This window comes from Gekko japonicus, unplaced genomic scaffold (genome assembly GCF_001447785.1).
Source record: "Gekko japonicus isolate JY-2015 unplaced genomic scaffold, Gekko_japonicus_V1.1 scaffold220, whole genome shotgun sequence".
Lineage (NCBI taxonomy): Eukaryota > Metazoa > Chordata > Lepidosauria > Squamata > Gekkonidae > Gekko > Gekko japonicus.
In genome coordinates, this window is record NW_015165836.1 from 1,023,900 (window position 1) to 1,036,071 (window position 12,172).

General features: G+C 46.8%; 1 protein-coding gene across 1 annotated transcript in view; it reads right to left on the reverse strand.

The window, feature by feature from the left end:
* The window catches only part of MORN1 (MORN repeat containing 1), a 54,536-nt gene extending 43,058 nt beyond the window's left edge, over positions 1-11,478 (reverse strand). The window contains exons 1-5 of the mRNA XM_015410926.1: positions 11,421-11,478; positions 10,246-10,317; positions 7,360-7,458; positions 4,716-4,826; positions 3,098-3,188 (exon numbers count right to left, since the gene is read on the reverse strand). Of these exons, the coding sequence (XP_015266412.1) occupies positions 3,098-3,188; positions 4,716-4,826; positions 7,360-7,458; positions 10,246-10,317; positions 11,421-11,478 (431 nt within the window). The remainder of the gene's footprint in view (positions 1-3,097; positions 3,189-4,715; positions 4,827-7,359; positions 7,459-10,245; positions 10,318-11,420) is intronic.
* Between the last annotated feature and the right edge of the window lie 694 nt (positions 11,479-12,172).

The following is a 12,172-nucleotide window of genomic DNA, read 5'->3' on the forward strand; positions in this document are numbered from 1 at the left end:
ATCATTGGAGGGGACGGGACGTCTTTTAGGGGACGGTAGGGCAGTGGGATATGCACTGCCGTAGTTGTCTAGCTATGTTACTGAGAACGCCATCTTGCTTTTAAAAATCTTAACATCTGGAAGCGAATAGAGGAGCACCAAATTTGTTTTAGGATGTTATTTAACTGTTTGTTATTTGTCTATGTGTAATTTAACATTTTATATTGTTTTATCTGGCATTATGCCCTGTTAGCCGCCCTGAGCCTGCGGGGAGGGCGGGATAGAAATCTAAATAATAAATAAAAATAAATAAATTATACCGAATCAGACCCTTGGCCCATCAAGGTCAGTACTGTCAACTAAGACTGGCAGCAGCTCTCCAGGGTCTTGGGTACAGATTTTTCACACCACCTACTACCTGGTTCTTTCAACTGGAGATGCCGGGGATTGAACCCGGGACCTTCTGCATGCCAAGTAAATGTTCTTCCACTGAGCCGCAGCCCCTTCCCTGCAGTCTGATGGACATCTCAGGGAGGAACTGTGGCTCCATGGGAGGGATGTATGAATACGTCCTTCTCCATTTCTTTTCTTGCTTTGTTCTCCCATACTGTCTCCATTCATCTTTTTATTCTGCTAGCTTTTCATTGCTGATGCTCTCAATTCATTTGTTTCTTTGATGCCCTTTTAAAACACTATATGCCACTTACACGCAACCGATTTGACAATAACATTGTAAAGACACATTCATTTAGCCAGGAGGGGAAAAGGCAAATGGACCCAAAATAAAGGGCTCATGGGTTCACAGTTCACAACAGGGAGAAGAAAACTTGAAAACAGCGATTGAATGAGGAATTCGATAGCATCCATCCTTAAGCAGCAGGGCAGATGCTCTGCATGAAGAAGGGCTCAGGTTTGGTTTTTGGCGTCTCCAGTTGAAGAGTCTCAGATAGCTGGAGATGGAAAAAGCCCTTTCTTCACCTGATATCCCAGAGAGCTGTTGCCAAGTGCAGAGAATGATAAACTGTGGTATTCATTTATTCCAACAGCTGAGCCACGACCGCATCCTGCTCGGATCCCCTCTGGCTTCCATGACTTTCAGGTAGTCCACAGTTTAGCAGCACAGTCCACGTTTTGCCTGTCCAGGTTCAGCCCCTGGCATCTGCATTCAAGCAGCAAGTGCTGAACTGACAAACACAGCAAGCTGCTCTATACTAAATCATACCATTGGTCTATCAAGGTTAGTCTTGTCTACTCTGACGGGCAACAACTCTCCAGGGTCTTAGGCTGTGGTCTTTCACATCACCTACTACCTAATCCTTTTCGCTGGAGATGCTAAGGAATGAACCTGGGACCTTCTGCACGCCAGACACCGCTGCTGAGTCATGGCCTCTTCCTTACACTAAGGAACACAGAAACCTGCCTTATAGAGACTCATTAGTTTATCAGTCAGTACTGTGTAATTTGGTGTAGAGCCAGTTTGGTGTAGTGGTTAAGAGCGTGGACTCAAAGCTGGGAGAACCGGGTTTGATTCCCCACTCCTCCACTTGCAGCTGCTGATGTGACCTTGGGTCAGTCACAAGCTCTGGCACAGCTGTCCTTGAAAAAGAGCAGTTTGTGTCAGAGCTCTCTCAGCCCCACCTACCTCACAGGGTGTCTGTTGTGGGGAGGGGAAGGGAAAGGAGTTTGTAAGCCGCTCTGAGACTCCAAGTGAAGGGCGGGGTATAAGTCCAATCTCTTCTTCTCTTCTTCTGCTCTGCTGGGCAGCCACGCTCGGGGTTCTGAGGTCTGGGTCTTTCACCTCACCTACTTCCTGATCAGTGTTCCCTCCAAGCTGAGTTAGTGTGAGCTAGCTCTGAGTTTTTTAGCCTCCGGCTCACACATTTTTGTCTTCGCTCGGGAAGGACGGCTCCAGAGCAAACTGATTTATGCAGTAGCCAAATCGCTTGCTCACAACTTTAATGCCAGTAGATCACAAAGTAGAATTTTTGCTCACAGGACTTCACACCTTAGAGGGAGCATTGTTCCTGATCCATTTAAATGGAGGTGCCGGGGACTGAACCTGGGACCTTCTGAGTGCAAAGCAGATCCTCTACCACTGAACCACACATCACACCGCTGGGAAAGACAGCTCTTTGCCTGAGACCCTGGAGAGTCACTGCTAATCACACAGGACATTCTGCAGATGTGCCCCCCACACCGGGCCAGAACTCCAAAGACGCCTGCAGGCTCAAAGTGGTTGAGGACCCCTGATGCAGGGGCTGATTTCGCCTCACCCCTCCTCCTCCTCACTCCAGCTTGGTGTAGTGGTTAAGTGTGCGGACTCTAATCTGGGAGAACCGGGTTTGATTCCCCACACCTCCACTTGCACCTGCTGATGTGACCTTGGGTCAGTCACAAGCTCTGGCACAGCTGTCCTTGAAAAAGAGCAGTTTGTGTCAGAGTTCTCTCAGCCCCACCCACCTCCCAGGGGGTCTGTTGTGGGGAGGGGAAAGGAAGGAGTTTGTAAGCCGCTCTGAGACACCTTTGGGTAGTGAAGGGCGGAGTATAAATCCAATCTCTTCCTCTTCTTCTTCTTCTTCTTCTTCTTCTTCTTGCTCTTCTATGAAGCCAGTTTGGTATAGTGGTTTAAGAGTGCGGCCTGTAATCTGGGAGAACCGGGTTTGATTCCCCACTCCTCCACATGCAGTCGCTGGTGTGACTTTGGGTCAGCCACAAGTTCTCTCAGAGCTGTCCTCTCAAGAGCAGTCCTCTCAAGAGCTCTCTCAGCCCCACCTACCTCACAGGGGAGGGGAAGGAGGAGAGGGGAAGGGAAAAGAGACTGTAAGCCATTCTGAGACTCTGAGTGAATGGCGGGGTATAAACTGAATCTCTTCTTCTTTATAAATGAGGGTGTTCTCAGCACTGCCTTCACGGGGATTAAAAGGGGCTGCTGGGGAGGGGGAAGATCCACTCCCGTGAGCACGTCATGCTTGCAGTCTGTAGAATCCCCCCCAATGTTTTTATTTAATTGCTTTTGCTTTAGCCAACGTTCTAAAGCTGCCCGGAGCACTTTGTTTTGGGACATGAATGCGTCAAATAAATAACAGAATGAAACTGGGGAGGGGGGGAGAGCCCTTACTTGAACCTCATTTTCCCTCCTCCGTGTCTCTTGTTTTCGTGGAAGCTGCCTTCATATTGCTGCCCATCCTTGTCGGTCAGTAATCCGTGGCCTAAAAAGAAACCGGGAAAAAGTTGGGACGGAGGGAAGGTTAAGTAAATTGGAAGAGAACAATGGGCAGAAAACAACTGGTTTTGAAACTGCGGAAGGGGGGGGGAATCAGATCAGAAAACGGCTAATGGATTGCTAAAAACTAACTATTTTATTTGATTCCCCCCCCCCCATTGCTGTCCTTTTGCCAAGGCATTTAGGGCAGCGGCAAAGGTGTTCTTCCCTCCTACTCCATGTCATCCCAGAAATGCACTTTATAGGTTAGGCTGAGAGACATAAACAGGCCTGGAGTCACCAGCTTCTCACAGGCCAGTCTTGACTATGGTCTCCTCTGTATTCAGTGGCGGCCCCTTTGTAGAACTCTGTTCCCACTGCGGCTCATCTGCAGGCAGGTTTACATGCCTTCGATCTTGAGCGATGCTCCCTCTAAGCTGTGGAGTCTTGTGAGCAAACCTTCTACTTTGTGAGCTACTGGCATTAAAGTTGTGTGAGCGAGCGATTTGGCTACTGCGTAAATGAGCTAGCTCCAGAGCCCTCCTTCCTGAGCTAAGACAAAAATGTGTGAGCTGGAGGCTGAAAAAACGTGCGCTAGCTCACATGGGGTCGCAAAGAGTCGGACTCGACTGTGCGACTGAACAACAAAGTTCACACTAACTCAGCTTAGAGGGAACATTGGTCTTGAGGCAAAGGCATCTTTATCTTTCCAAGTATTTTAGAGGACCGGCACGGGGTTTTCAACTTCCTTGTCTATTTATACCCCTGCTGTTCTTTTTAGTCCTGGCTCTTTTTATTCTAATGATTTTTGGGGGGAGGAGGGTTTCAGTGTCTGTTAGTGCAATTCTAAACAGAGGTATGCCTCTCTAAGTCCACGAACTACAAAGGTGCAAGTCTGCTTAGTATGGCAGATGGACCACTGGTCCCATCCAGCAGGCTACTCATGTATTTATGAAATTCTCCAGTGAACGAGGAGCTCCTATTTGGAAGAAGAAGAAGAAGAGGAAGAGGAGGAGCAGATTGGATTTATACCCCGCCCTTCACTACCTAAAGGTGTCTCAGAGCGGCTTACAAACTCCTTTCCCTTCCCCTCCCCACAACAGACACCCTGTGAGGCAGGTGGGGCTGAGAGAGCTCTTGACAGAAACTGCTCTTTTTCAAGGACAGCTCTTATCAGAACTATGGCTTGCTCAAGGTCATCTAGCAGGTACAAGTGGAGGAGTGGGGAATTAAGCCCGGTTCTCTCAGATTAGAGTCCCTGGGAAGGTAACAGCGTTCCGTGCACCTTGGTGTTTAGTCATGCCGGCCACATGACCACGGAAACGTCTTCGGACAGCGCTGGCCCTTCGGCTTTGAAACGGAGATGAGCACCGCAACCCTAGAGTCGGATTCAACTGGCTTTCGAGCAAGGAAAACCTTTACCTATACCGTGCAGGACTTTCTACGTGGAGATCTGTTCTCCTGAGCCACTGCTCTTAAGGATGTCCAAAACCCACCTTCCCCCAGACGGCCTCCACCCACGCTTTGCTCTTACCTTCTTGCACTCCATAGCAGAAGTCCCCTTCATATTTCCGGCCATCTTTACACTGCATGACTCCGTGCCCGTGGAGCTCCCCATAGAGAAACTGGCCCGAATAAGTATTCCCTTGAATCAAATATACGATAAAGTAAAACACCAAGGGGGAGGGGGGCGATTCCTCTGGCAAACGCCGCTTAATAATCCCTGATGTGCCAATAAAGACTCTGACCATTCCTTTCTTGGGGAGCGGCGATAGGAGACATTACAAGTGAATAATTACCGAGTGGCTTTTTATTACCAGGACAGCTTAATGAAGAACAAAGGAAGTGTTCATTGGGTCTTTATCTTACAAACTAATGGAATCGTAATCCATATTCCTCCAGGTCTTTAAAACCAAGGTATCTTAATGCCACATTACAAAAAAAAAAGAGAGAGAGAGATTCACAGTATGTTCTTTATGGTTAAGGGAGGAATAAAGAGTACTTTCATTTCATAGTCGACTTAACAGCTTTTTGATGGCACACACTCGTTCAAAGTCCTTTGTAACGGGGGGACTTGTTACAGTGAATGCTAAGCAAGCCCCAGAAGTAAGGTCTGGTTTCTATGTGATGTGGCAGAAGAGATTCCCCATGCAAGGGACCTAGGAGCCACACTAGACGTTATAGCGGCCACAGGTCTGACTCGTAGCCATTGACACCATTTTAGAGAGGAAGAAGAAGAGTTGGATTTATACCCCGCCCTTTACCTGGAGTCTCGGAGTGGTTTACAATCTCTTTTCCCTTCCCCTCCCCACAACAGACACCCAGTGAGGTAGGTGGGGCTGAGAGAGCTCTCTTGAGGACTGCTCTTGATATAACAGCTCTGAGAGAACTGTGACTGACCCAAGGCCACCCAGCCGGCTTCATGCGGAGGAGTGGGGAATGAAATCCAGTTCTCCCAGATTAGAGTCCATCGCTCTTAACCACCACACCAAACTGGCTCTCATGTAGCAAGGGCCCCATTCTGATTGGGCTCATGGTGTGGGGAGACTGGGAGATCTTGTTCCACCCCCATTCCATGTGCTGACCCCATCCAACTGTTTCGGTGCTTGAAAAGGAATGGGATGGGGAACAGGATCATCTGGATCTCCCCGTCTTGTGGGCCTTACAGCATTTTTAAAATGGAAAAAAATATTCTCTAAAATGGTATTGGTGGCCACAGGCTGGATCTATTGCCAACATAACTTCTAGTTCGGTCTTGTGTCTCCTTGAACTAAGTTAAGCTCCATTCAGCGTAAACTTGCTTATATGTTTAGCATCTGGGAGGACCCCTAGTTCAGTGGTAGAACACCTGGTTTGCATGCAGAAAGTGCCAGGTGCGGTCCCCGGCATCTCCAGTTAAAGCGATCAGGTAATGGGTGAATTCCAAGTGTTAATCACTCTTTGGGTGAAGAATTACTTCCTTTTATCCGTTCTAACCCGGCCGCTCAGCAATTTCATGGAGTGCCCACGAGTTCTTGTATTGTGAGAAAGGGAAAAAAGTACCTCTTTCTCTACCTGCTCTTTCCCATGCATAATCTTATAAACCTCAATCATGTCACCCCTCAGTCGTCGTTTCTCCAAGCTAAAGAGCCCTAAGCGCCTTAACCTTTCCTCATAGGGAAAGTGTTCCAACCCTTTTATCATTCGAGTTGCCCTTTTCTGCACTTTTTCCAAAGGCAGTACTGTCTACTCAGACTGGTAGTAGTTCTCCAGGGTCTCGGGCTGAGGTTTTTCACATCATCTACTACTTGGTCCTTTTTAACTGGAGATGTTGGGGATTGAACCTGGAACCTTCTGTATGCCAAGGAGATGTTCTACCACCAAACTATGACCCCTCTTGCCAGTGGTCTGACTCAGTACAAGGCAGGTTCATGAGCTCATGCCTTGTTTAAACTGGGCTGCGGCCTGCGCAAAACAACTACACATGCTTAGTTGCAGGTCCAGGGACCTGTAGCCCTGACGGGTCTTGTCTTCACGGGTTGCAGCCCAGTTTAAATGAGAGAAATCCCCACCAGGAGTTCATTATGTCACCAGCATCATGTGTAAACCAGGCCTAAGTCCCTTTGAAGGAAGTTAAACTTGCTTCAGAACAAACTTGCTTACAGGTACATGTGAAGCTATTTTACACTGTATCAGTCTCTTGGTCCATATAGCCCAGACTAGTTTAGCAGGGAACGATGTCTCTGTAGGATCTGAGGGCAGAGAAGGACCTGTGGCCCTTTCTTTGCAGGCGCCTGGACCTGGGACCTTCTGCAAATCATGTGCTCTGTTACTGCATCATGGTCCTTATCTATAGAGAAGGATGCAAGAGGTCACATCACATGTTATGGATGTTTTAAGCCAATGGCAGTTCTGTCAGGTGGACCAGTGTGACTTCTTTGTCAGTAGGGGAAACAAATTATGCCATTGTTGTATGTTGTGATGGATTAATACCTACATAGAAGAATCTGGGATGAAAATACCTTACATCCTTAGGAAGAGTGCAGCTCAGCCAATGAGAATCAGAGCCACTTTTTGATTTGTTCATTCCCTCTATGACAAGCACACAGCTGAGCCAATCCCTGCCAGCAGCTTTCAACCACCACCAAATCCTTCAGTGCCTTACAGTACACATCGTACGTATCACCAGCCATGCTAACCTGTATGTGCCCAGTATCGAAATCCATTGCCCACAATTTCTCCATTTACAAACTCGCCTTCGTAATAACTTCCATCCTTAAACAGCAACTTCCCATGACCTGAAAAAGCAAAAAAAAAACACCCTTCAACAAAATGATAGTGACGAAAGCAGGCAATGAGACATCATTGACCTCTGAAGGCTACCTGTGTGCAGAACTCTTAATTCTGACAAATACACACACACATATTAATTTTTTTGAGATCTTGCTTAAAGAAGAAGAGGAAATCAGATTTATACCCCGCCCTTCACTACCCGAAGGAGTCTCAGAGCGGCTTACGATCTCCTTTCCCTTCCCCTCCCCACAACAGACACCCTGTGAGGTAGGTGGGGCTGAGAGAGCTCTCTCGCGAACTGCCCTTGAGAGAAGAAGAAGAAGAAGAGAAGAGGAGATTGGTTTTATACCCCGCCCTTCACTACCCAAAGGTGTCTCAGAGTGGCTTACAAACTCCTTTCCCTTCCCCTCCCCACAACAGACACCCTGTGAGGTAGGTGGGGCTGAGAGAGCTCTTGACAGAAATTGCTCTTTTTCAAGAACAGCTGTGCCAGAGCTACGGCTTGTCCAAGGTCATCCAGCCAGGTGCAAGTGGAGGAGTGGGGAGTCAAACCCGGTTCTCCCAGATTAGAGTCCGCGCACTTAACCACTACACCAAACTGGCTCTCCAGTACCTTCCAAAGACAATTCCTTAATGAATCTCTGTTTTCCCACCCTGCCTCTTGACAAACAGAAAAGCCATTCTAGACTTCTGACTAATTGCAATCTCTTTCTACAGAGTTCTTCTGCCATCCAGTGGTAAACACTGCAAATGTCTTGCCACGAGATTCACCTTCCTGGTTTGTAAATATGAAATTTAATTGACAAGGCAAGGAGTCTTGACCAGAACAGATTAGCGCTTTTGAGCTCTCCATGAAAAGTTTTAACACCAATTTTTTAACACTAACTAGCCTAAGTAAGAAAAAGCCTGACCTCCTAGTCTTATTTTTAAAACTTGGCTCAATCACTGAAATCAAAGATTTATTCCAAACCCTGCCTCTACCCACTGTACATTAACAAACCGGCGGAGCACAGTGGTTAACGGCCTGTGCTACAAGACAGAAATCTCATTTCCACCATACCCTTTCTGTCACATTGTTATCTCAACCTTACTCCAAAAGAGATCGATCAACATGTGTAGCTGTGTGTGACGACCCCTTAACTGGGGAGGTCTGGTTTTACTTTAAAAGTGTTTTTTATATTTTATTCTACTGGATATTCTGGCTGCCACCAGGAAATTTTAAAAGGATTTCCAAACCTTTATGCTCTCTCTATTTCTGGGTAGGTATGTCGAGGGTTTAAGGCATTCGAGGTACTATGTGGTCCTGGGAAGTATTTCTTTCAGAGTGGGTATATTTGAATAAAAGAGGATTTATTGAAGTAATTCACAAATAAAAGATTAACTCATTGTAACCAGGAAGGCTTGAATATTGAACAAATGCTTGGTGTACCACACACTTTTCCCTCTTACTGACAGGGATCTGGGCATGTAACCTTGTAACCCTTTTCCCTTCAGGCCATATACGGTTACTGTTTCTTTATACTTCAACTTTTCATAACACACAAGATTCTCTCTCCTTCAGACTTCAGAATGCTCTTAACTTATCAACTGTCTTATTCAACTCTAAGACATAGAACTTAACAACCCACACAGGGATAAGTCTCCTTCTCTCTCATACATAGCTTAACTGAACTTTTTATCAACTGTCCTCTCTAACTGACCCCCTTGATAGACATTCAAATCCTCCACACAGCATCCATTCCAAAACCCCTCCCACTCTCTGTCACTCACCAATCATATCACTTGCCTAATTCCAGCACTCTAGATTATCATCACAGCCATGCAAACCAAACTTTTAAAGCCACACACACACAGTTAAACATGAAAACATTACACTGTGTTAGTCTGTCTGTAGCATTAGAAAAGAGCAAGAGTCCTGTAGCATCTTAAAGACTAACAAAATATGTGGCAGGGGAAGAGCTTTCGTGGGTATCTGAAGAAGTGAACAGTGACTCATGAAAGCTCATATCCTGCCACATACCTTGATTCATAGAACTTACATTCCAGGTTCCTATGCAGTATTGTTCTTTGCTGCATCGGACTTTCCTTTCACTGTCAGACACATCCACAGCTGAACATCCTTTCGGCTTTGGCTCAGCCGCTTCATTCTTTCTAGGGTTACTTGTACTTGCCCTCTGCTCTTCCCCAGTAGCATATTGGACACCTTCCGACCTAAGGGGCTCATCTTCCGGCATTATATCTTTTAGCCTTTTGTTACTGTCCATGGGGTTTTCTTGGCACTGGAGTGGGTTGCCATTTCCTTCTCCAGTGGATTGCGTTTTGTCTGAGTTCTCCACTGTGGCCTGTCCATCCTGGGTGGCCCTCCACGGTATAGCCTGCAGCCTCATCGAACCACATAAGCCCCCTCGCCGCAACAAGGCAGCGATCCATGAGAGGGCTTGTCAGGGATACTCCAAGCTGATCCTGCACTGAGCAGGGGGTTGGACTAGATGGCCTGTCTGGCCCTTTCCAACTCTGTGATTCTCTGATTCTTTGATATTTTGTTAGTATTTAAGGTGCTACTGGACTCTTACTCTTTTCTATTACTCCAAGGAGCTCAAGGCAACATACGTTGTTCTCTCTGCTGACATTCACAACCCCATAAGGTAGGCTAGGCTGAAAGGGGGACTAGCCCAAGGTCACCCAGTGAGCTAAGTGAATTGTGTCTTGAACCCAGGTCTCTCCAGGGCACCACTCTAACCACTAAATCTCAGTGGCTCTCACGGCTCTCTCATAAAGTAGACTTCTCTCACCGTGTTTCTTTCCTTCTTTCCATTCCCCTTCATATTGGAAAAAAGAATTCGAATAAATATAACGTCCATAACCTGAAAGAAAGGGAAGCAAAAGTTATAAGGTCTCTCAGAACTACAGCTCATCTTCAGAAAATGGCTGCTTTGGATGGTGGATTCTATGGCAACACTCCTTGCTGAAATCCCTCCTGCACCCCTCACACTGTTCTCCAAAGCCTCCACTCCCCAAATCTCCCCAAATTCCCCAAACCAGATTTGGCAGCTCTACATGTCCTACATATAGTCAGCTCCAAGAGGATCCCACCGCTGGTCACCGGAAGTGGGGGGGGAGGGGGGGATTTGGACCGTATACATATACACACATACATATATACACACACATAGGTAATTTATATATATATACACACACAGACACACACATATATATGTGTATATATATGTGTGTGTGTGTGTGTGTATACATATACAGACAGACAGACAGAAGAGAAAAAGAAGAGATTGGATTTATACCCCGCCCTTCACTACCCAAAGGAGCCTCAGAGCGGCTTACAAACTCCTTTCCCTTCCCCTCCCCACAACAGACCCCCTATGAGGCAGGTGGGGCTGAGAGAGCTCTTAACAGAAACTGCTCTTTTTCAAGAACAGCTCTGACAGAACTATGGCTTGCCCAAGGCCATCCAGCAGCTGCAAGTGGAGAAGTGGGGAATCAAACCTGGTTCTCCCAGATTAGAGTCCTCGCACTTAACCACTATTTATTTATTTTATTTATTAATTTGATTTTTATCCCTCCCTCCCACCAAACTACACACACACACACACAAATATATATACACACAAATATATACACACACACACACACAATTTATTATATAATTGGAAGGGTACAGGAAAAAAGGGGAGAAGGGTATCAAAAAGGTCGTGAATCATCAGAAACTTCTACATTTTGCAATTGTCGAGGACACCGTTCTAATACATAATATAATGCCCAGATCCAGGGGAGGATATCTTCTCAGACCATATACTGCCTCTCAACATAGACTATACTCAGCGTATACTGCCTGTGGACACGGAGGTTCTATCTATTTAGCTATCCTAGCCAACACTTTTGAAGCCTCTCCGGTTTTACGCCGTTCGGGCAAACCACCGCAACCCGTCCAGCGTGCCGCTCGAACCCTCACCGTGCCGCCGCTGGTCTTTCATTTCCCCCCGGTACATGCCCGGCCTGGAGTCCGCCATGTCCCTCCTTCCCTCCTCCAGGACGCTACAGCTTAGCAACCGATTCCTGGAGCCGATTGGCTGCCCAGGAGTTAGGGGGCGGAGCTTCCTCGCTTTCCCGGCGGGTTTCCTTGATGGGAACTTGCGCGCGGCATCCCCACATTCTCCGCCTAACATTCTGCCAATGGCGTCTATTGCAAAGGGGTAGGATGCTTGACCTCTTTGGATATCCTGAGGAACGGCATCAGAGATAACTTGTGATCGCATTACTACGATTGCATTACTGCGGTGCAAGAAAGCGAAAAATAAGAGGGAAGGATGACAAATTATTGTTTCAATGTACTCATTTTTTAATTGATTTATTGATAGCCCGCCTTTCTTCTCATTGGGAACCCAAAGTGCCTTACGTCGTTCTCCTCTTCTCCATTTTGTGCTCACAACAACACTGTGAGGTAGGTTAGTCTGAGAGTGTGTGAGTGGCCCAAGGTCGCCCAGCCAGCTTCCATGGCAGGGCAAGGATTCAAACCTGGATCTCCCAGCCCCTAGTCCGACACCCAAACCACTACATTAAAATTAACAACTGAGGCAGGCACACATGAGACAATGCTAGTGTATGTGCACAGGATCAGATTTCAAAGCACGCAGCTGGAGGGGACCAAATGATTCTGAAACCGACACCAATTTAAACTTTCTATTCTAGTAGTGCATGCCCAAT